The following is a 25,942-nucleotide window of genomic DNA, read 5'->3' on the forward strand; positions in this document are numbered from 1 at the left end:
AGAGGGACATGGTCCTAATGTGGGCAAACGGCATCTGCAAAGAAAGGCACCATGGATGAGGCGAGTTAAACTGGCCAAGACAAGGCTGACCACTTCAAAGGCACATTTCTTTGCAGAGGTCAAAGAAGTAAATGTTAGTCTTGCCTACCACTGCAACAATTTTTATTTTTATTTTTCTCGTTACCCTGAGTGCCTTCTCCTTTGATTTACTCTGATACCTCCCAAATAGTGGAATCAGTCAGGCAAGGGATTGGTGGGTGAGGTGAATCTCTTTCTGATCCATTTGCAGCCCAGCAGCAGTGAGTCACAACGCTCAGTGGGTGTGACACTGGCCCTTGCTTCTGCTGATCACCATTAATTGGTTCACAGAGACGTCTGCATCTGTGACAAATAGCTGCAAGAACACTTCATGCCTTCTGCAACTGGTTTGAAACTGCAATTGAATCTTGTCACATGATGCAACATATGTTTCAAGTATTAATGTTTATTAAAAAAAACATATTTGCAATTCCAGTCTCTTGAAATGCTGATGAGAAGACAGTTGGAGCTTGCGATTGTTAAGGAGTGAGAGAAATGGAGATACAGGTCAGCCACTGAGTGATGGGGTGAGGCTGCTGGCAGAAAGGATCACGGTGTATCTGTGTATTTGTTGAATTGCTAGGTGTTTGCATTAATTTGCAGGCATGTAGCACAGAGGTGGGGTAAGGGGATAACATTTATGCTCTACATTAGATGGGGATGGGAAATATAAAGCACACACATGCCCTTTTGCCCTCAAGTAACCTTTGTTGGAATAAGGTGATGATATATTTGGTCTGTGGTGATTCCAGGATAGCTAAGGATCCCACTAACAGTAACTGATTGCCTTCATTGGTGAAGAATGGCTTTGTGACTGGAGTTATGGTCCTCCCAAGACAGAATTGGTAAAGGACACAGACTGTCCCAGGGTAATAAACTAACTCCATTTGTACAGACATCCACAAGTCATAAAATAGACAAAAATCTTTCCAATATGGTAGCTATTCCTCCACAGCACTGCAATGACTGGCATTAAAAGTACACAAGATCAATAAAGAACAATTACTCTAAGTGGAGAGAGAGGGTAAACTAGTTCTGCCATTTGTTAGAATACACATATGTAAGTCTGACTTGTAAATTCAATAATATGAGAGCTCCTTTGTGTTTACAGGGTCTAATAGTCCGCTGTTCTTCACTCGGGGGAAATGTGTGCTCTTCATCCCTATCTCTCTCTCTCTCTCTATACTCAGAAAGAAGGCTTCCTCTAAATTGCATTGCAGAAGATTTGTTAATGTTTATAAGGATAAAACGATCGGATATTGCCTCCACCGACTTCAGTAGTAGAGATTGAGAAACAGCTGCGGAAAATTCAGTGCTGTGTCCTCATATTAAATATTCAGCCATGTGCCTGATGGAATATTAATCAGTTTATTCACATCCACTGCCCATGGGAAGAGCTGGTATCCGACTGGGCTCAAATCTGGATCAGCATTTGGACAACGGGAGAGCGCAAAGCATTGTTGCCCAGTTGTGAGGCAGCCCTGGTGTGGGCTGTTTGGGGAGGGGCTCCGCATAACCAATGAACACAAAGCAACTACCGCAGATCAACAGTCTGTTTAAGAAGCAACTGAAAGCATAATCCTTTGGATTTTATTTGCAATGATCTGCAGAATATTAATTATTCAAAGCAAAGCAGAAAACTGTTGCCCACCCGGTTCCTCTCAGCGCTTCATGATCAAGCAAGCCCTGCGTTTAACACTCAGCAAGGTAACAACTCACAAACAGCAGGCACCCCCGTCACACTCATTGCCATCACAAAGCAACAGCAGCCAGAAATTCAGTGACCAGGACTGCAGCATGCATTAACAATGCTACAATCTCATCAGTAGTATTTATTTACAAGTGCTCACACTCCCCATTCCAGAATGTAACTCATTGACTTGTCCAGCTCAAACTTCAGTCAGATTCAAAACAGAAAGCAGAGACACAAGAGACTGCAGATGCTTTAATCTCAAGCAACACACAATGTGCTAGAGGAACTCAATAGGTTGAGAGGGTCTTTTGGCCTGAACCATCAACAATTCTTATCCCTCTCTCCCCCCCATCCCCGGCCCCCCACAGACGCTACCTGCCTCATTGAGTTCCTCTGGCAAATTGATATTATTAATGCAGATTCACTGCTGCAAGTCTGACATTCTAGCTATAAAATCTCTCTCCCCCACTCCCAATCCAAGAATCCTGTGATTGGATTCCAGTTAAAAATTCATCCCCAAATGAATTTTTCCTATCATTTCAGATACAAACCACCTCAACAGAAACACACGTTGGGGTCCCAGCAGGGTTGTAGACTGTGACAATCAATCAACCAATAAGCATAATGAAGACAAACATAGATCTCTGTATGCATATACAAGTCCTATTGAAGTCAAATTTAAATTCCCTCCATAAAGATAAGGGAACGGCAGTGCAAGGTTCTGAACTTTACACAATGACGCTCAACTGAAACTCCAACTTGCAATGATGGACTTGAAAGACCTCTCCCAAACTTGATCTCTCAATAGGATCATCCTATGGGCAAAGAGAGGGGCATTAACATCAGCTTAGGTTCTTCCTAATGAGAAAAACAGGGCAGTGGAACTAGTCTGGAACAGATTCTGGGCTGCGGGAAGAGTGAGGCAGCAGAAAACATAGAAAACGTACATAACGATACAGGCCCTTCACCCCACAAAGCTGTGCCGAACATGTCCCTACCTTAGGACTACCTAGGTTTTACCCATAGGCCTCTATTTTTCTAAGCTCCACGTAGCCATCCAGGAGTCTCTTAAAAGACCCTATCGTTTCCGCCTCCACCACCGCCGTCGGCAGCCCATTCCACGCACTCACCACTCTGCGTAAAAAAAACTTACCCCGACATCTCCTCTGTACCTACTTCCAAGCACCTTAAAACTATGCCCTCTCGTGCTAGCCATTTCAGCCCTGGGGAAAAGACGCTGACCATCCACATGATAAATGCCTCTCATTATCTTGTACACCTCTATCAGATCACCTCTCATCCTCCGTCACTCCAAGCAGAAAAGGCCAAGTTCTCTCAACCTATTCTCATAAGGCATGCTCCCCAATCCAGGCAACATCCTTGTAAATCTCCTCTGCACCCTTTCTATGGTTTCCACATCCTTCCTGTAGTGAGGCAACCAGAATTGAGCACAGTACTCCAAGTGGGGTCTGACCAGGGTCCTATATAGCTGCACCATTACCCCTTGGCTCTTAAACTCAATCCCACGATTGATGAAGGCCAATGCACCATACGCCTTCTTAACCACACAGTCAACCTGCATAGCAGCTTTGAGTGCCCTATGGACTCAGACCCCAAGATCCCTCTGATCCTCCACACTGCCAAGAGTCTTACCATTAATGCTATATTCTGCCATCATATTAGATCTTCCAAAATGAACCATCTCACACTTATTTGGGTTGAACTCCATCTGCCACTTCTCAGCCCAGTTTTGCATCAATGTCCCGCTGTAACCTCGGACGGTCCTCCACACTATCCACAACACCCCCAACCTTTGTGTCATTAGCAAGTTTACTAACCCAACCCTCAACTTCCTCATCCAGGCCATTTATAAAACTCACAAAGAGTAGGGGTCCCAGAACCCAACCCTGAGGCACACCACTGGTCATCGGCCTCCGTGTAGAATGTCTGATTTTTCCAGAAGAGTGAAAAACGATTGAAGGAAGAGGATTAGTTAAGGAATTATAAGGAGAATTTTCCGTTTCTTGTGGTGTTCCAAGGCAGAATTTAACCAATGAAGTATATGTCAAATGCGGCGGCATTGCCAAATGTGGCTTCTAATTTACATACAGCACACTTCTATAAACATCAATGTGATCATGACCATATAATCCTGTTGAATGAGTGTTACGATTGGACAGAATATGAGTGATAGTTCCCATCCTCTACTTTATATAATACCTTGATATATATCCCTCTCCCTCCCCACGACAGAAACCCACCACTCTCTGAGCTCTTGTCTGAATTGGGACTTTTATTGATGATTGAAAAGTGTTGAGCTGCATGCACAATTTCTCAGATTATGAAGCAGTCTGCTCCCATATCTCAGCTTGGGTGAAGAGGTTCCACAACCACTATTGCAGTTAGGACTCTAATGTTGACCGAGCACTAGTGACAAGATCACTAGTGATCACTAGACCTTCTGTTCACCTTTTCTTTTTCATTTCTTTAAAGAATTAAATGTCTTTTAATATGTTGGCATCAGTCCAAGTTACATTTTTGGACAGTCACAAAAAAAAACTCTTCAACTAGTAAAGGTATGCTTGGCAAAAGGGTAGGGTCTTCAAAAGTGAAATATTGAGAGTGCAGAGCTTGTATGTTCCTGTTACAATAAAAGGCAAGGCTTAGGTTTAGGGAATCTTTTCTTGAGTGATATTGAGGTCCTGGTTAAGAAAAAGGAGGTGCATACCAAATATAGACAGCAAAGAACACATGAAGAAAACACACAAGAAGGAAATCAGGAGAGGGTGCCTTAGCAGACAATATGAAGAGGATTCCAAGGGCTTCTACAGACACATTAAGAGTAAAAGGTGAACAAGAGACAAAATTAGTCCTCTTGAAAATCAGCATGGCCATCTATGCATGGAGAATGAAGAGATGGGGGAGATCTTAAATCGATCTTTTTGCTTCTATATTTACTCGAAGATAGACTCAAGACCTGAAAGAACTGAGGCAAAGCAGCACTGAGGTCAAGAACTGTATCTGGATTACAGATAAGGAAATGCTTGCTTTTGTGAGGCAAATTAGGATGGCCCATTAGATGCAAAGGGGTACCTGACAAGGTATCCCCTTGCACCTGGTGGGAGGCTAGTGCAGAAATTGCAGGAATCCTCTCAGTGGTTGATCTTTCATTGATCCTGTTATAGTTGCTATTCTATTGATTTGCTGAATATGCCCACAAGAAAATTAATCTCAGAGTTCTATATAGTCATAGTCATACTTCATTGATCCCGAGGGAAATTGGGTAATATGGTGACATACATATAATCTGATAATAAAATTACTTTCAATTTTGAGGTATTTAAGATGTCCTTAGCCACAGGTGAGGTGCTGAAGGATTGGAGTACAGCTAATGCCATTCCATTGTTCAAGAAAGACCAAGAATGAGCCAGGAAATTATAGGCCAGTGATCCAGACAGTGGTAGTGGGTAAATTATTGGAAGGCATTCGAAGAGACAGGATATATGAGTATTTGGACAGACTGATCCTGATTAAGACAAGATCATAAGACATAGGAGCAGAATTAGACTATTCGGCCCTTTGGGTCTGCTCCATGTTTGATTTATTATCCCTCTCAATCTGCTGCCTTCTCCCCATAACCTTTGACACCTTTACTAAACAAGAAATGTTCAATCTCTGCTTTAAATATACCCAGTGGCTTGGCCTTCACAGCTGCCTGTGGTAATAAATTCCACAGATTTTCCACCCTCTGGCTAAAGAAATTCTGCTTCAGCTCTGTTCTGAAGGGACGTCTTTGTATTCTGAGGATTAGGAACATTCAACATGGCTGTGTGCACGGTGGGTTGTGTCTAACCAATCTTACAGAGTTTTTTGAGAAGGTTACCAGGAAAGTTGATCAGGAAAAACGGTGGACATGGTCTACATGGACTTTAGCACGACTTTTGACTAAGTTCCACACGGGAGACTGATCAAGATGGTTCGGTCGCTTGGCATTTAGTATAAATTGGATTCAATAGAAAGAAGCCAGAGAATGGTAGTAAATGGCTTCCTCTCTGACTGGAGGCCTGTAACTAGGGATATGCCACAGGAATTGGTGCTGAGTCCATTGTTGTTTGTCACCTATATTAGGGATTTGGATGATAATGTAGTAAATTGGATCAGCAAATTTGGGAATGACACCGAGATTGGGAGCACAGTCAACAGCGAGAGAAAGCTATCAAAGGTTACACAAGGATCTGAACCATCTGGAAAAATGGCAGATGGAATTACATGCAGACAAGAGTGTGGTGATGCACTTTGGAAGGTCAACAAAGGGTTAGGATTTATAGAGTAAACAGAGGGCACTGAGAAGCGTGGTAGAACAAATCTAGGAATACAGATCCATAAATCCTTGAAAGTGGTATCACAGATAGATAGGGTCATAAAGAGAGATTTTGTCACATTGGCATTCATAAATCAGAGTATTACGTACTCTGGAATGTTATGTTGAAGTTGTGTGAAGATGTTGGTGAGGTCCATTTTGGAATATTATGAGCAGTTCTGGTCACCTACCTACAGGAAAGATATAATAAAATTCAAAAAGTACAGAGAAAATTTACAAGATGCTGTCGGGACTTGAGGACCTGAGTTATAGGAAAAGTCTGAATGGATTAAGACTTTATCTCCTGGAGAATAAGAGAAAGAGGGGATATTTGATAGAGGTATACAAAATTATGAGGGGCATATACAAGCGTAAATGCAAGCAAGATTTTTCCTCCAAAGTTGGTTGAGAGTAGAGAGTAGGTCATAGATTAAGGTGAAAGGTGAAACATTTTAGGGGAATCTAAGATTGAACTTCTTCACTCAGAGGGTGATATGAATGTGGAATGAGCAGTCAGTGGAAGTAGTGGATACGGGTTTGATTGTAACATTGAGGAGAAGTTTAGATAACTACATGGGTAGGGTATGGAGGGCTATGGTCCAGGTGCGAGTCGATGGGACTAGGCTGAATAACAGTTCAGCATGAAGTAGATGGGCCAAAGGTCATGTTTCCGCACTGTAGTGCTCTATGACTCTCTGTGACTCTGTGACACTAGTTGCCAGGACTAGAGGGCACAAATTACAGGGAGGTATTTGTTGGGCTATGTCTTTATTCCTTAGAACACAAGAGAATGAGCGGGGACCTTACTGATGCCTCTCATAGATTTAAGCACTTCTATGAAGTAGATGGTAACAGTCTTTTCCCCATGGCAGGGGAGTCCAAGGCTACGGGAGTTATATGTTACGATGAAAGGAGGAAAGATTTTAAAGGGACCTGTGTAACAACATTTTTCATGCATAAGGTGGTGAGTATAAGCTGCCAGAGGGAGTGGTTGAGGCAGGTTCAATGGTATAATTTCATTCATCTATTATTATGTATAGTAGGTTTGCATGTATGTACGTGCCACTATATATAACGATTTGAATGAATCGAACACATTTGTATAATCAGAAGAAAGCACACCAGCAGCTCTACTTGTTTAAGAGTTCACGGAGATTCGGTGCGTCACCAACGACGCTTGCAAATTTCTACAGTGGAGAGGATTCTGACTGGCTGCATCTCAGCCTCGCACTGAGGCTCCAATGTACAGGACTGCAAAGGGCTGCAGCTTTATGGATTCAGCTGGCTCCATCACAGGCATGACCCTCTCCACGTCAAGAAGGTGACACCCATCACTCAGTTCACTCACCATCTGGGGCATGGCCTCTCTTCTCATTACCTCCATGGGGAAGGAGGTAATAGAGCCTCAAGACCCACATTCAAATGATTTAGGAACAGCACCTTCACCTTTGCCATCAAATTTCTGAACAGTCCACAAACCCATTACGCTACATAATTATTCCATTTTTTGCATTATTTATTTTATAATTATAGTCAATTTATCTCTTGGCTCTGTGTTGCTGCAAAACAACAAATTTCAAGACACGGTTCTGATTCTGATTTATTTAAGCCCTTGGATGAATCGGCGGAGGCACGGGCTGAACTCTAAACTTTGAAACTGGGTCAAGCTGGGTGGGCCATAGGGCCTGTCTATACCCATGCTATATTGCTCAGTGACAATATTCTATAGAGAAGGAAACCTGAAGTTCTCATCTGATCTGACCCGTCTGAGTCTAATTGCTGCTCAACACTCCAGGGACTAAAGTAACTTATTTGATTAGCATCTGGCACCCTAAACAAATCCTGACGCCTTAGACCACAGATATGACATGAATCAGCAATACAAGGTTCGTCAGCAGCACTTCCTACAAACAAATTGCCAGGACTCAACCCAACCACTTCCCACACCCATTGTCTCTGCCAGTATGTCACACACATCGCTCCCCATAATTGGTGGTATCTACAGCAAGCACCGCTTCATCCAATGATCCCACCATCCAATCCATACCATCAAGCAGAAATCTACACTCTCAAGTTCAAGAACAGATGCTTCCCTTCAATCATACAGTTCTTGAGCAAACAAGCACTAAAATTTAGCAACACCGTGACTATGTTGTCATTCAAACATGTACAAATGCACAAACAAGAAGCTTAATATTTCTTCCAAGATAAACCCTCATCTCCAGGTCTTGCACTGTGTCTACTTGGAAACATATTGACCGTTCCTTCATCAGCACTGGATTGGCATCGGAAAGTTGGTCTACTCTTCCTTCCCGAAATATCCCCAGGATGGGAAATGTATACTTCCATTGAAATGTGCACATATATTAATTTTATAAAGTGCTTAACATTTCTGTACTACTCAGGTATCAGGCAACAACTACTGCCAACAACATATTCCATCACCATTTGGGATCAACCAAAAGCAGAAACCAACCTGATCCAACCATGGGCTACAGTAAAAGACCCATTCTTAACTGGCATTAGACAGCGGTACACAGTGAAAGCACAAGTATAATCATGAGGCAACTCTGGGTGAAGGCTTGTGCTAACACTACCACATTTCAAGGTGCATCACAAATTGTGAGTTGGGTGGAGGAGAAATTCAGAGAAAATCTCTTAGAGTTCACTGAAGGCATCCAGTCAAATCAACAAATCAAGAAGCAGTGTTAATGCCAGCTACAAGTTAGCTTACCTCATTACAATTCTGCATAACAATGTACTCTCACACACTGATTAAATGGTAAAAAAAAATTACCTGCATTGATGATTGAAACAAGTAGCGAAGCCATTTAATAGCTCAGTCCAGCAGATGAAAATTTTCTACAATATGTCAAGAATACAACATAAAGCCACATGTGTGACATTGAAAATCAATGAAGTGCACAGCCAGGGCCACATTTCCAGGTCAGGGAAACTTTCAGTTTTACCCTAGCTTTTGTAACAGGGACAGCAGCTTCCATGGACCAGAGTTTCTCAGCACCCCCATTTAACGCTCCCTTGTTTCTTCGTGAAATGACAAAGAAACAGCACCTGGGCTGATCTAGTTCCGTCAATGTACTTGGGATTTTCTTGTGGCGGCTTGGGCAAAGATGCAGAGACGTGAAACTAGGGAATGAATGTGTTACACATCATTGAACAGTCACTGAGAGATGAGGAAAGTTGGGGGAATGAGGGGGGGGATGGATGAGCAGATGGGTGGCAGGGTTGAGTTCATGGTGGGACAGATGAATGGGAAGATATTCCATGCCCCAACATAAAATCGGGATGTGGAATATAAAGTAAAAGTTGGGCAGTATGTCACCATGTTAGAAAACACTAGTGCTGTGTGCAGTTCTGATGTGACTGCTCTGGAGACAGGGCAGCAGAGGTTCACTGGAGTGTTGACTGGATTGAAGGATTTAGTGGTGGGAAGTGATTGGACAGGCTGGGCTTACTTTTTCTTGAGCGAAGGATGACCTGGTAGACGTATATAAGGTTATGAAATGTGTAGATAGGGTAAATACTCAGAAGTATTTTCCCCACAGTACTTTTAATAAAAACAAGAGTTATAGTGAGAGAAAGGAAATTTAAAAGGGATCTGGGAGGTAAGTTTTTTTTTTACAGAGAGTGATTGATATCTGTAACTTAGTGCCAGAGGTCATGGTGCAAGCAGACACAATAGGATAATGTCCTAATGCAGGCAAATGGGGATAGTATAAATGGACAGAAAGGTGGACATGACGTGGTGAGCCGAAGGGCAGTTTCGGATCTGTAGCACTCTGAGATTTGGGATGAGATGGCAGCGGGAAGGTGGTGGATTGGGTGAGACGCAACAAAGACAGTTGCTCGGGCGAGTAGATGTGGAAGGATATGGCCATTCGATGACTCTTCTGGCTGACTTCCTGATGATGTTATCCTCTCCGAACAAGAAGAGGGATCTGTTCGCGGTCAAGCAGTTGTGCCGAACAGGGATGGGGTTGTAGAGAGCCATGGTGCGTGCCCGCTGTGCCCGGCTCTGCTTGAAACCAGCGGAGCCCTGTGCCGCTGCTGCTGCTGCCACTGCTGCTGCTGCTCCTGCTGCGGCTGCCGCCGCAGCTGTTTCCCCACTCACCGGCACCTGGTGTCGGCTCTTTCCCTGCTCCGGGCTGGCATCGGCAGACAAACCGCTCACTGCTTCCCCAAACCGAGCCATCCTGTGGAGAGAGAGCAGGCAGCTGAGATGGCTGAGCGGTTCAGGGAGGAAGGAAGGTGGGCAAGTGGCAAGAGAGAAGGAGAGGGGAATAGGATGGCTGAGGAATCAGAAGGGTGACAGATGCAGAGAGGGGGGATTAGGATATGGATGGTGAATTTTCAAAAGTAGGAGCTGCAAGGGACATGGGAGTCCTAGTTCAGGATCCCCTTAAAGTTAATTTGCAGACTGAGTTGGTAGGGAAGAAGGCAAATGCAGTGATATTAAATTCGAGGGAACTAGAATATAAAGGCAAGGATGTACTGCTGAGGCTATAGAAGGGATTGGTCAGACCACATTTGGTGCACTCTGTGCAATTTTTGGCTCAGAACCTGTGGGGAATGTTTGATACTGAAAAGCCAAGAGAGAATGGACATAGACAGGATTTTTCCATTAGTAGAAGAGTCTTATGTCTGAGGGTACAGGGATGTCCCTTTAGAACTGAGATGAGGAAGAATTTCTTTAGCCAGAGAGTGCTGAGATTGTGGAAACTGCTACAACAGAGGGCTGTGGAGGCCAAGTTATTGGGTGTATTTAAGGGCAGAGATTGATTGGTTCCTGACTGATAAGAGGATTAAAGGTTTTGGAGAGAAGGTGAGAAACTGGGGTTGAAAAAAAGATCTGCTTTGATCGAGTAGTGGAGCAGACACAATGGGCTGAATGGCTGAATAATTCTCCTATATTTTATGGGGAAAAGGGTGAGGAATATGGGCAATGATAGGCAACGGGTAAAAGTGGCAAGGAAAGAAGGGGGAAGTGTGAGGTTTGAGAAAAGGAGAAGGGGAATGTGAGGGGAGTAAGGGATTTGGGTGAGGGGGTTGGGTAAGGGGATGGGTGACGGAGATAAGAGGGATATGTGAGAGATGAGGGTTGGTTCAAGAGGAAAAAGTAAACGAACAGAAAAAAGAAGGACGAATGAGGCTGGAGATGGAGGAACGGAGAGGGGGAGCTGATGTGAGGGAAGAATGGAGCGCGATAGAGAGTAAGGGACGGGGGGGCGAGGGTTGTGGGGATGTTGATCCGCTGTCCCTCCCTCGCCCCCCGCACTCACTCTCGTCCGCAGACAGACGGCGAGGCTGGACAATGACTGCCGGGCTCCCTCTCGCTGGCCCAGTGCTTCATTCACTACCGGCGGACGGATGGAGAGGAGAAAGTGATGGAGGGAGGGCGCTCGTCGCCGCCGCCACCGCTTCGGGGTCACGCTCGCCACAACTGGGGATGACCTCCGACCTGCGCCCAGCTGGACTCTAAACCCCGGCCCCCCCTCACTCACTCACTCTGCCCTCTCCTTCTCCCTCCTCCCCCACCCCATCGTCCTTTCCTCCCTCGTTCCAAATCAGGACGACCCTCCGTTGACTACAGCGGGTAGGTTTTTTGTCTCTCTGCAGTGTAAAACACATCCGAACCCATCCACACGATTCATTCATCCAAAGGCAATACAAAACAAAGCACGATGTCGAGAAAGGTTCCTTACTGTGCGCCCCCACGAAGGATCGAACCTGCGACCGGTCGGGCGCTGATGTGCGCGGGCTCTCCGTTTGCCGGGTGACCGTGGATCCGCCGAGGTCGCAGCCAGCGCCCTGGCGCCCCCGGACAGCCTCACACTGCCGCCTGTGGGACAAGGTGCGGCACGGCAGCGACTGCCCACCACAGCCCGCTCCCTCAAAGCGTCGCTGCTCCACATTCAAACCTTGCCCATCCGCTCGCTGCAGCTCCCCACACCCTCCCCCAATACTGACACATAGCCGTCCTTCCCATTGCATCCGAACCCATCCACACCTCGAAGATGATTCATACTCATCCATCTCTTTTACACGATCGCACACACACATCGGGAACAGCCGCACTTCTATCGTCCTAATCCTGTTAAATTCACGCTGACTACCTTGTATTCCTGGTTGATAGTTATCCTTACACACACAACTCCATTAGATTTGTGTATCGCGTGATTCCTTCAGTCCCCCATCATTCACTTGTCTTTATTTACCTCTAGGCATGTATTAAACCTCCATGGTCTTTGCGTGAAAATCGATAAATTCAAAAACAGAAAATACTGGAAGCATTCAACAGGTGAGGCATCATCTGTGAAAGAGAAACCAGTTTCAGGTCTATGCTGCCTGACCTGCCCAGTACTTCCAGTATTTTTTTGCTTTATTTTAATTTCAGATTTCCAATATCTTCAGTTGCCTTTTAAAAAATTTTCAACTGTTTGTCCTTGCACAGATGCTCTCCTAAGTACATGCTGCATTCTGTTTTTTTGTAATGATGAAGGGTCTGGTCCCGAAAGATGGATTATTTATTCCTGTCCATAGGTGCTCCCTGCCTTGCTGAGTTTCTCCAGCACTGTGTGTGTGTGTGTGTTACTCAAGACTTCCAGCATCTGCAGAACCTCTTATGATTTTAATTGAACTCTCTCAATTCCTTCTTACATCTGTCCAGACCTCTTGAAGATTCTAGTGTCTTTTCTTAGACCATTGTCCAAGCTTCTGAGCTCCTGTCTGACTCCCTCCTTGCACATCTCCAGGAAAACCCCTGAGCTGGAAGTGTCACCCCTGGTTTCTCTGCACTGTAATTCCAATTCTTGTTTCCATTGCTTGTTTCCTAATGAGGGGAAGCTCAGCTTAGAGAAGCTGAAGAGGAGCACCTGCACCGTTTGCTCGCAATCATTCTATACCGGACAATTCCCCCTTGTGCCAAGTAACCCAACATTCCACTCACTCAATACTGATTGTTTTGTCTTTACAATTATTTTTCACAAGTCTTATAAATAGGTCAGTTATAGATCTGGGCAGATGGAGTGTGAGGTATTGTACTTTGGGAGGTCTACTATATACAGTAAATGGCACACTTAACAACATTGTTAAACAGAGGGATCTTGAGGGTGTCCAAGTCCATAGCCCCCTGAAAGGATAGATAGGATGGTTTGCCTTCATTGGTTGGGACACTGAGTGTAAGAATAAGGAAATCATGTTGGAACTGTATAAAACTTCAGTTCGGCTGAACTTGAAGTACTGTGTGTGATCCTGTTACCAGAAAGATGTGGAGCCTTTAAAGAGGGTGTACAAGAAGTTTACTAGGATGTGGCTTGGATTATGAGGCATGTGTTTCAAAGAGAGGTTGGACAAACTTGTCTTTTCATTGGAGTGTCAGAGGCTGAGAAGAGAACTGATACAAGTTTATATAATTATGAAATTATAGTGCATAAGTTATTTTTGGGCTCATAGAATATTTTTCCTAGGGTCAAAACGTGTAGAACGAGAGGGCATACAATTTAAGATAAAAAGCTAGGTTCAAAGGAACATACATAAAATGCTGGAGGAACTCAGCAGACCAGGCAGCATCTAAGGAAAAAAGTACAGTTGACATTTCACGCCGAGACCTTTCAGAAGGACGGGAGAAAATATGACGAGGAGTAGATTTTTTTTCCTTCAGTCCTGCCGAAGGGTCTCTGCCCGAAATGTCGACTGTTCTTTTCACCATAGATGCTGCCTGGCCTGTTGAGTTCCTCCGGCATTTTGTGTGTGTTGCTTGGATTTCCGGCATCTGCAGATATTCTCTTGTTTGTTTTTAGGTTCAGAGGAGATGTGTAGGGCAATTTATTTTACACAGAGACTGCTAGATGTCTGGAATGTACTGCCAGGAGGAGGGATGGAAGTAGATACAATAGTAACATTTAAGAGGCTGCTTAAAAAATAGACATATGAATCCGCAAGGATGGAGATATATGGATCACATATAGACAGAAGAGATTTAGTTTAATTGAACATAGTGTTCACCACAGGCATGAAGGCCAAAGATAAACATGCAGATGCTGGAAATCTAAAGCAACACACACAGAATCCTGGAGGAACTCAAGCAGCATCTACGGGAATGAATAAACAATTAACATTTTGATCTGAGACCCTTCTTCAGGACTGAAAAAACAGGGGTTTTAAACATGTTTAAAAGGCATTTAGACAGGTACAGATAGAAAAAGTTTAGAAGAATATGGGCCAAATGCAGGCTGGTGGGGCTAGGTCAGGACAACACCTTTGTTGGTATGAATGAATTGAGCGGAAGAGCCCGTTCCCTGCTGTATGACCTTCTGATTCTAGTTTCACATAGCTGCAGCAACCTCACATATTCTGCCATTTGTTTCATGGCTTCCAATGACATGTTAAACTCCTGTTGTACCTCACAAATAGGAATGGAGACAGCAGTTGTCTACAAGCAGTGTATTATGATTTTTACTCATATGAAATCAGACATGTTTGTGGTCTTTCATTCAAGTAGAACAAGTGACCTTCCACTGTTGATAGCAATCCAAGGTATACCACTGGAAAGAAAAGCTTAAGAGACCAAAACTTTAGAACCAAGGCTGTCTGGCAGATCCAGCTCAATTTCTCTGTTGGCCTCATAGTTTAAACTAGAACTGATTCAGTGGTGAATCTCACCAGCGACACTCACAGGAAAGGAGGTGACCACTGAGGAAAGGAGCTGTCTCCGGGGTCTATCTCTCCGTCAAAATCAGGGAGAGTCATTTTCAGGAACTTGAGCTGGCTAATAAGTTACCTTGACCTTCTTGTATTGAGGAAGAGTTCCTGAACTGGCCAAGCCTCAGCAAAGGGATTTTATGCAGACTTGAGATGGTCATTGGTGTAAACAAGAATGGTTGGTTCATCAGATAGATGTCTTAGAAACCTGAGTGTTTAAAAATAGTAAAGAACTCTCATTGCACTTACTCAAATCAAATTCCAATGTGGAAGTAGCCTTTGGTGAGGATTAAATAATTCCTGAGGTAACCGGACAGAGTGATGAGAGCTAACTTGAATGCTGTTTTAAGGACATATGATACTCACCGTGATCTATACAGAGAATGGACAACACAAGCTTTAGAAATCTGTTGTATTGGGTTGGGAAATCAAATCTAGTCAATATCTTTCATAAGACAATACCCTTGTCAATATCTTTGCACTGGGTCAAAGTCTTGTCAAGGTCACGGAGGAAATGCACAGGTCTCGATGCGGTTTCTAACATTCTCCTTAAGATTCCAGGTTGACTTCCAGACAGTGAAGCACAGGCCAATCTCTCAAAAATTTCCACAATGGCATGTCTCCATTCTTAATGAAATCAATGTGTTGGTTTTCCTCCACTTTCTGTCCCATATTCCAAAAAAAATAAGTTCATGAAACCAATTCCCTATCCCCAGCCATGAAGACTAACTGGCAAAATGTTTCCTTCTGAAGCCTCATGACTATTGGCTTACTTGACACATTCTTGAGTTTAGGGGAAGTGATTGATTCTCTTTGGCAGGACTTAGCTTTTATCCCTCTCGGTGTGTCTTATCCCTCTTATCCCATTGTCCATATCCTTCTCTCCTCAGCATATCCATGTATCTATTAAAGAATCTCTTTAAAAACTCCAATGCTCTCTGTCTCCACCCCCATAGCTGGCAGTGCATGCTACCAACCCACGGGGGTTACCATTCAGTTCGTAATAAGGATCCATGACTTAAAAAAGGCTGAGAACCTCTGGTTTAAAAGAAAACTTGTCCCATACATCTCCTTTGTATTTTGCCCCTCTCGCCTTAAATATATGCGCTCTGGTATCAGAGATTCAATCTTGGGAAAAGATGCTGGCTGTTTATTCTATCTGCGCTATGCATAATTTTATAAACTAACATCAAATCTGCCCTCAGTCACCACTGGTATATAGCCCCAGCTTGCCAAAACTTTTCTTAAAGCACATATCCTCCAAACCAGGGAGGAACCCAAGGGCATTGAACCATAAATGACCTGTTGACCTGGAAAGAGCTCCAAATATCATTTATCAATATAGAGCTGGATCTCCTTCTTCTTGTATTTTCACCAAATTTTCTTTGATAATATAGATCTTTGAGTTTTTCTCCCTGAGCACCTCTTTTATTTGCTGCCATGAAATGTTGATGTTCCAAGTGCAGCAAGTTCCTCCATTCAATCTGGGGATATTTCAAATCTAAGCATTGTTTTCTCTTTTCATCAAACCAGCCCTGGTGCCAGTGGGTGAGGTCGCCAATGGATTCGTCACTTGCCAAGTGGGGGCTGTTTTGAACTCCTTCCAGTATTTTTCAGCACAAGGACTGGTTATGCCAGAAAACATTGCTTGGAGATGCAGCAAGTCAGAAACAACTGCAGCTTCAAGGATGTATGATATTTTGGAAGTTGATCCATTATCTCCATTGCCACCTCTTGCAGGTATTGGAATATGGAGCTAAAAACAAGCTGTTGGAGGTAGTCAGCAGAATGGACAGCATCTGAGGAGTCATATCCAATGGTTGAAATAAGCTGCAGAAAGTTGTGAACTCAGTCAGCTCCATCATGGGCACTAGCCTCCCTAGCATTCAGGACATCTTCAAGGCAAGGTGTTCCAAAAAGGCAGCATCCATCATTAAGGACTTCCGTCACCCAGACCTTGCCCTTTTCTCATTGCTACCATCTAGGTGGTGGTACAGGAGCCTGAAGGAACACACTCAACAATTCAGGCATAGTTTCTTCCCCTCTGCCATCAGATTTCTGAAAGGACATTGAACCCATGAACACTAGCTCACTATTTTTCCCCTCTTTTTACCCAATTAATTTAATTTTTTAGATATATATTTTTACTGTTTTTATTAGTATGTACTGTAATGTACTGGTGCCTCATAGCAACAAATTTGACAACATACGCCAATGATGTTAAACCCGATTCTGAAATGCGAGGAGGGAAATGGACAGTCAATGTTTCACGTTGAAACAATTCAATTGAACTGATAGAGGAAAGATGGTCAGTATAATTGTCAAGAGGGAGGAGTGAGTCAAGAGCTTGCAGGTGATAGGTAGATACAGGTGAAGAAGGGTTGATTGGCTGACAAAGTCAGATTGGGGAGGAAAGAGTGGAGATAGTAACAGAGGCTGGGAGGTGACAGGTGGAGGTACAAACATAATAAAGTATTGCCAATTCTGGAGTCTGACAAGAAAAGACGGTAGAGGGGAACCAAATAAGGGAGGCAGGGTGGATCGATGGGAACATCCATTTCCCTCCATAGATGCTGACTGACCACCAGTCTTCCTGCAGCAGCTCAGCTTTTGCCCCATTTACTAACACTTGGTTGATAGCGTAATATACCTTAATGGTTCTACTTCTTGTCGTTTACTTCTTTAATACTGAGAGCTTCTGCCTTCATTACACACACTGACAGTGTGGTGTGGATACCGATTATCCTTTAAGTGTCAAGGTGCTTCCTTGGATTCCCCCTAAATCTTGTGCATAGTATCTTAAACCCCAATTTCCCATCACTAACAGCCCTGCTATTGAAAAAAATGATCACTCTCAATTCTGTTCATGCTGCTTGTAACCCAACCTATCCAGTCTCACCTTCCAGCTAAAACATTCCAAGTAAAGCAGCATTCTGGTGAGTCTCCAATGTAATCAGAATTTAGCAATGCTCTCGACTGCTTTGATTGTTTCCAGTGCTTGGACCCTAACTAGCTCTGCTCTAGCATGGGCACCCAATCCCTCTGTACCTCCATTTCATACCAGGGTGGTCTGAGTACCCTTTACCTACTAGAGCAGAGGTCCAACCAGTCGCTTTGAACCACCACTGTCCATCTGACTGAGCTGTCCTCATTTCACTGAACTCCTGCTTTTGCCACTCTCTCAGTTCCTTTCATTCAGAAGGTGGAACTCGTGGGCTCAAGCTGTGCCTTTCCCTGTGGGAGATGTGGAACGACCTTTGTTTTGATCCTACACAGAGCTTCTTCTGGACTCGTTTTTCTTTACCTTAGTGGTTATATTGGCACTGCTTCTTGTACAAAACTGAAAAATTGTGTAGCTGTCACTGTCAATTTCCACCTTGTTCTCACTTGTCTCTGACATTTCCATTCAGTTCCTCAACCCCTTTCTCTGCTTTTCAGTTGACAGGTTAGCAACCAGTTTTGTTTAAATACACTTCTACTTCTAAATCAGATCAGCTTTAATATCACCGACTTGTCATGAAACTTGTTGTTTAGTGGCAGCAGTACAGTGGAATACATCATTAAAAAATACATTGCAATAAGATACGATTAGTGTAAAAAGAGAAAAAGATAGTGAAGTAGTGTTTCCGGCTTCAATGTCCATTCAGAAAGAGGATGGCGGAGGGGAAGAAGCTGTTCTTAAAATGTTGAGTGTGCATCTTCAGACTCCTGTGCCTCATCTTTAAATGTAGCAATGAGAAGAGGGCATGTCCTAGGTGATGGGAGTCCTTAATGAGGGATGCAGCTCTTTTGAAGATGTCCTGGATGCTGGAGAGGTGAGTGCCGATGATGAAGCTGGCTGTGTTTGTGTTTGTAAGTTCTGCAGCTCCATACCAGAAGCTGATATAACCAGTTAGAATGCTCTTGGCGTATCTGTAGACTATTTGGTGACATACCAAATCTCAAACTCCTAATGAAATATATCTGCTGTTGTGACCTCTTTGTAGACTCTCAGATGTTGACACCCAGGAAGAAAATTCTCACCCTTTCCACTGCTGATCTCTCAATGAGGTCTTAGGCGTCTTCCATCTACTTCTACTTCCTGACCTCCACAATCAATTCTTTGATCTTATACGTTTAGTGCAAGTTTGTTGTTGCAGCTTACTCTGTTTGCCACAAAGACTCAATTCGGTTCTCCTATCTTCTCCATTTCCATTGCATCTTTGGTTCCTCAACTAGGACTCCCCTCCCCCCCCCCCCAAGGTCAACATGGCTCTAAAGCACGTCTCTTCCATTTTTTGTGCTTCTGTTCTAACCTCCTTTCTTCCCACCCAGAGCACAGATAGAAATTCTTTCGTTCTCATATTCAATCCCAACTGCCTTCAATTTTCACACCTTTAAGGTGGTACTAGCAACTTACACCTACTCACTTTTCAAAATTCCAAAGGGGCACTCACTCCAGAGCAGTCTGTCATCAACCTTCTCATTACATCCATTTTGGAATTTCTTCCAAGTTTGTGTGCTTTATTCACCACTCGCAATGTTGCCTGCTTTAAAACCAAACACAGACTAGGTGACAACTTTACCGGACACCTTCATTTGGTCTACAAGGGTAAGCCTGATATCATGCTGTCTCTCACTTTAATTCTCCCTCCCACTTCCAATCCAACTTTTTCCAACGATGCCTAATGTAAGCTTGTGGAACTGTGCTCATATCCCAACTTAGGGCATCACAGAATTTCAGACTCAACACTGAATTCAGTTATTGCGTATAACCAGCCTGTTGCTTACGTTTCCAATATTCACTTTTCTCTCCTCATCTGGTGGATCAGATTTTATTCTATTTATATCTTCCCAAGACACACATTGTGTTGTTCATCAGCCCTCACCACATTTTCTCAGCTGGCACCATGCCATATCATTCAATCTTGACTGCCACCTCATCATAGACCTTTCCTTTAGTTCTCTTGCCCCTCTTCATTTCCTCTGGAACTTAAAGCCTTCTTCTCCCAATCCTTAGAATCAAGAATAATGCAGCACAGGAAAAGTCTATTGGCCCATGATATTGGTGTGAAACTATTTGAGTTAATGATACTTAATCACCTGGTCATGGTCCACATCTCTTCGTTCTTTGTACATTGTTGTGCCTACCCAAGAGACTCTTGATTGACAGAGGTATGGGAGGCTATGGTCTGAGTGCAGATAGGACGAAGTGGAAAACTGGGTCAGCATGGACTAGATGTGTCAAAGGGTCTGATTCTGTGCTGTAGTGCTCTGTGACTCACGAAGATCCGGTGTGGGTAAAATGGAGCCACAGTGCTATCTCTACTGGTGACTTCAGGTACAGACTGGGTACATGCCTAAAGGGGAAGCAAGCCACAATTTGTTGGATGACAAAGGACATAGAAATGACATAAAAAATGGTGTGTGGCACATGTCAGATGATAATTCAAGTGAGACAAAACTAATTGTCATCTGAAAGGAGAGATGACAATGACAGAAGACAATAACAACTATGGGAGAATCTGTCTATTGTAACTAGTAAGATATATAGGAAACCTCTGTGGCATGAGAACAGCAGAGATTCCAAAAGACTTGAATTGAAATAGTGAGCAGTATTGGAATGCCAACTGAGTACTTTTTAAACAGTCTTCATCAAGGAAGATTCTGCAAAGCTCTCGTGGAAGGAGATAATGAATTAGAGGTGATGTTGGAAAGGCAACACTTAAGGTGAGCAAATCAACTGCTGTAGATGGAATGCTCCCCAGACTGCTGAGCAAGTTGGAAATGGAGACTGCAAACAGTTTGTCATAAACTTCCAACCCTTGTTTGAAACAGTAGAGTTGGCATGTGGGGGGCAGGTCACGCTGCATCTCTGACAAGAGAATCTTGTAAAATAATTTACAATAAAGGAATAAAACATGCAGATCCATTCAACAGGACAACAAATGATTAAATGACTGTCCAATAAACCAGACAAAATTTAGTAAGATCAGTTTCACAAACTAAATAAAGATAGATAAGTTCTGTCCCACCAAGGTGGGTAAAATTAAAATTAGACTCAAAACATTATATAACACTTGGTGATATCCATCACACCAATGTGGATGAAATAATACTGAAGAAGTTTCACCTATCTGGTTAAAAATAGAGAACATTAGTTCTACCAAAGTAGGTGAGATTAGAACGTAGTAAGATACCTTCCAATCACAAACAAGAGAAAATTCTGCAGATGCTTGAAGACCAAGCAATACAAACAAAAGTCCTGATAAAGGGTCTCAGCCCAAAGCGTCAACTGTTTACTCTTTTCCATAGATGTTTCCTGGCTTGCTGAGTTCCTGCAGCATTTTGTGTGTGTTGCTAAGATATCTTTCAACAAGTTATTTAAAACTAGTGTCACCCATCCAGCCACACCGGATAAAGCTCACTAAATAAAAAAATATTTCTAAGAATAAAAATGCTGGAAAAACTCAGCCAGTCAAGCAACATCTGTGGAAAGAAACATCGGTCAACATTATGGGTCATTGGTCAACACTTCCACAGAACTGGGGAATTTACATTTTGAAAAGTAGAGCTGGGAGAAAGGGGTGAGATGTAGGACAGGCGACAAAATGGAGGTTGGCTAAGATAGATCAATAAGGAGAAAAGACCAAGAGCAAGATACATTCTGTAGAATTAGGTTGAGAAAGGGATGAAGGAAAGCCCCTTTCTCACTAAGGTTTGCTGAAGTACATCATTAATGTTGTCACAATTACAACAGCACCTCTGCTGTAATTTGTGCCTTTATATTCAGATGATGAGTAAAATAACACATGGTCATTTGGGTATGTACGGGGTCTTTCTTTTGTTACATTTAAAATGGCGATTTTTGTTATGTTAATCTGTGGAATGCGGCTTTGTTGTGTTTTAACGCTGCAGAGAGTTTGCGCTAGCAGTTTATTGTGGTTTAGAGGGTGATAAGAGGGTGCTATTAGCCAATGGGTGGTTATGTATCGTTTTGTTTTCGGATGCCATGCTGTATGATATGACTGTGGACTGGGTTTTGGCGGGGAGTCGGGAGGAGAGACGAGGAGGACGGCGGACGTGCGGAGAGGCTCCGGTCGATCACTTCGGGTGGTCCCGAGCCGTGGGTCGACGGAATTCGGGTGGTCGTCTGACGTCGAACTTGAGCTCCAACGGTAGCGCGCGAAGAACTTGGACTTTGAATAAGTGTTGGCGCCTTTTTTTTTCATTACTTTCCTCTCTGTATCACATGTATATTAATGCCCTAGAATTAGTAATATCTATAAAGTGTATGTGTTAAAATTTACTGGGTGTGCTGGCTGATGATTGATGTTTGTGATTGATTCGGGCGACGATTGACCCTGAGGGGACTGCTGAAGCAGGTGCTGGGCGGGATTTCCCCTAGACATACACGAGCCAAAATAACGGAACGTTACAAGTGGGGGCTCGTCCGGGATTTGAACCCGGGACCTCTCGCACCCGAAGCGAGAATCATACCCCTAGACCAACGTGTATGTCTAGGGGAAATCCCGCCCAGCACCTGCTTCAGCAGTCCCCTCAGGGTCAATCGTCGCCCGAATCAATCACAAACATCAATCATCAGCCAGCACACCCAGTAAATTTTAACACATACACTTTATAGATATTACTAATTCTAGGGCATTAATATCTATAAAGTGTATGTGTTAAAATTTACTGGGTGTGCTGGCTGATGATTGATGTTTGTGATTGATTCGGGCGACGATTGACCCTGAGGGGACTGCTGAAGCAGGTGCTGGGCGGGATTTCCCCTAGACATACACGAGCCAAAATAACGGAACGTTACAGGTAGTTAAAGCCAAGGCATCACAACATTTACATCTTCCAATGTAACACATCCAATTTCCGTCTGACCACACCAACAACTGGCCCATGTCCCTTTACAGCAACAGATTTGCATACATTTGTATGCACTTTGGAATTTCTAGGTCATTCAACTAAGGTCTACAGACAGAAGTAAAGGTCTGCAGTAAAGCATATCAGCTACACCAGCCCTCTCCATGCACAGCATCATGTGCACTCTCCAGCACAAGACTTTGATCAAGAACAGGTTCCCTGGCTGACTTGCCCACCCCTAACCCAATTTGATAATGCGTTCAGCTTGGGGGCAATCACAGAGTCATCAGAACAGAACACATTTTGATGTTAATGAGAGTGTTTATAGGAATGTGCTTTTACCTTGCAGCCTGGACACAATTAAAATATATTTTTCTTTAAATAAACATCTACTCATAAATATGAAAATTCATTATTGAACTAAATTAATGCAAATGGAGCAAGTGAGAAAAACAGATTCAATTTGTACTCTCTGCAGCTGAGTACACCAAAAGCATAGAAATTCAGGGGCTCACTTGGAGGAAAATAAAGCATAGAACAGAACCTGACGAATTCAGTGTATTCCATCCTTAAACAAGTGTTGTTTAAATGTACGGGAAAGAGGAATATTCAGATGTATTGAAAGGGGTTAAATGATGAGGAGCAGCACAAATGCTGGCATGGATCTGGTGGGTTAAAGTGTCTGTTTCTCTGCTACAAATCAGATGTAGTCAGCCCAAATGCAGACTATTACAACACAGGAACTGGGCAACAAGAATGTCCACGATATCCCAGGAGCTTCACTCCACTGGTCCTGACCTCCTGATTTTCTCCGACACATTGTTCTTTGATCCCAATAATCCTGCCAGAAAAAAAAAATTTTTAAAAAGATAACCATCAAGTAACTAACTATTTATCTGCAACACACAACATGCTGCGTTCCTCCAGCGTGCTGCGAGTGTTGCTTTGATCCCAGCATCTGCAGAGTATTTTGTGTTTACTATTTAGCTGCACTTGTTCCGCTGTCTACTATGGCCTGGGGATAAAGTGTTTTCCAGTTGTTTCTTAAATCTTAACCTATTACCTGCATCCATACCTGCCTCAGACACACTGCATGCCGGATTGCAATCATCTTCCAGGTAAAAATTGTTCTTCGTCAGACTAATCTCCCCTCCCCACCACCCCAAACTCCTTACTCCTCACCTTAAAATTAGGCCCTAAAGATGAAGCTGACAATGAATTAGAGAAATCTGTTTCTTTCAGTATTCCATAGATGACATACAGCTGAGATGAACTGGATGCCAGAGATGGAAGACATTGGAAATCATGGGGCCAAATTCAGGTGTCTATTCCTCATCACTATGTTCTGCAGCTACTTTTGAAAGGTAATGTTGTAACGTTGGAAAACATTGACAAGAAAGCTAAATAATCAGTACTGACCCAGGGCAGCAAAGAAAGCTCACTAAGTTTAGCATGTGGCGGCCAATACTGACCGTCCATCATTCATGAGAAGATAGTTCAAGCAGACTGTCAGCGGAATTCTTATCCCATTGCTCCATTTAACCTTCCAGGGCAGAGCCAACACAGGGCAAATATAGAACTACTCGCACTATCCCATCAATAATTCCCAGGGCAAGCACTGCATGCAGTAGAGAAAGAGTAGATCTCCATCTCCACTGCCCAGGACAGACACAACAATGTCAATATTCAATCAGAAAACATCCCTAGTGCAGTTATATTGCAGAGTGGATACGAGCTGAAATACTTGTTCAACACTCACCTGGCAGGTACAGTGTGAAGACGTGTCAACAGGTTCACCCTCTGTGGTGGACATTGGCTGGGTTCTGAGAAAAGGACCTACTGCATTTAAAGTTATGCACTTACTTTTGTTGCCATTTCAAGTGTTCCAGTGGTCTGCATTCGGGCTGCACTGAATGACATCAAGTTTGCAGTATGGAAACAGATCATTTAACCATGTGGTTCACCTCGTTATTTAACGGCTTCTGTACACCCTAATATCTGCCTCTCTCATGGGCATGTACACCTCTTGTTTTGGCTAGATGCTGGCAAAACATCCAAGGCCTGGAAGTGCGAACTACTGCAATTTAAGCGATAGATCACTCCATACTGTTGCAGAAATCATGTGATAGGCATCGAAACTGCTTCATTCCATCCAGCAGTCCCAAGGTAGGTAGGGAGCTCAGAGGGGATCTGATTGAGGTAGACAAAATAATGGGGTGCACAGAGAGGGTAGATAAAAGCAAACTTTTCTCCATGACAGAAATGATTATGAGATAACATAGGTTTAGGAAAAGGCATAGAGGAAATAATTTTTGTAAGCATGCACATGGAGTCAGTGCTGTACAGCAGAGAATTACTCAAGATATCCACACCGACCAGTATATGCATTAATACAATTGCTCTTTACCCTCATTAGGTTCACAGCCTTCTATGCCTTAGTAATTCAAATATGGATCTACAGTAGATGCCTCTTAAATGTTGGGAGAATGTCCACCCCCACCTCAGGCGGATTCCAACACTATGTGAAAATATTACGCTTCAGATTCTCTAAATCTCCTTCCTCTCACCTATGCCCTTTTGTCTTATGTCACCGCCACCCTGGAAAAAAATGTCCCTAACTGTCTACCCTATGCCTCTGATAATTTTATAAATTTCTCTCTGGTCCAATCCTGGTGAATCTCCTCTGCACCTTCTCCACCACAACCACACCCTTCCTACAGTGTGACCAGAACTGTACATGATATCAAAAAAGCATTGACCCGGTGCTTCATGTACCAAATCTTCGATTCTCTGTACTGGACTATGCCCTATGCCTTCTTCACCACCATATCCACCTATGTTGCCAATTTTAGAGAAGTATGGACTTGAATACCAAGGTGCCTCCATGCACTGTTCTCTGACACCCTATTTACTGTATACAGTATGTCCTACTTTAGCTGATAGTCTGGAATTTGTATCAGGAAAGAGGAAGGTTAGGAAAAATGACATACACCAAGGTGTGGAAATCCCCAGGAGCTGATGAAATCTATCTCAGGATGTCATGGAAAGCAAGGAAGAATCCAGTAGTGCTAGAAAGAGTGCAGAAGAGATGCTGCCTGGAATTGAGTCATTTGGTTCAAGGAAAGATTGGATAGAATGGAAAATTCTCACTGGAGCTCAGGAGTCTGAGTTAAATAAGGTCAAAGTCATAGTTTAGGGGTATAAATAAGGGGAATGGTCATGATCTTCTCCCT

The 25,942-nt window shown here is 43.4% G+C and overlaps 1 protein-coding gene and 1 non-coding gene across 2 annotated transcripts in view; both read right to left on the minus strand.

Moving 5' to 3' along the window:
- The window catches only part of LOC140206151 (probable voltage-dependent R-type calcium channel subunit alpha-1E), a 632,362-nt gene extending 620,425 nt beyond the window's left edge, over window positions 1-11,937 (minus strand). Inside the window, exons 1-2 of the mRNA XM_072274389.1 lie at window positions 11,855-11,937; window positions 10,025-10,345 (exon numbers count right to left, since the gene is read on the minus strand). Coding sequence (XP_072130490.1) covers window positions 10,025-10,344 — 320 coding nt within the window. The 5' untranslated portion in view covers window position 10,345; window positions 11,855-11,937. The remainder of the gene's footprint in view (window positions 1-10,024; window positions 10,346-11,854) is intronic.
- A 10,329-nt stretch (window positions 11,938-22,266) lies between these two features.
- trnap-cgg (transfer RNA proline (anticodon CGG)) lies at window positions 22,267-22,348 on the minus strand. The gene has a single exon. It is a non-coding gene; the product is annotated as a tRNA-Pro (tRNA).
- Window positions 22,349-25,942: the final 3,594 nt, after the last annotated feature.

This window comes from Mobula birostris, chromosome 12, assembly GCF_030028105.1.
Source record: "Mobula birostris isolate sMobBir1 chromosome 12, sMobBir1.hap1, whole genome shotgun sequence".
NCBI lineage: Eukaryota > Metazoa > Chordata > Chondrichthyes > Myliobatiformes > Myliobatidae > Mobula > Mobula birostris.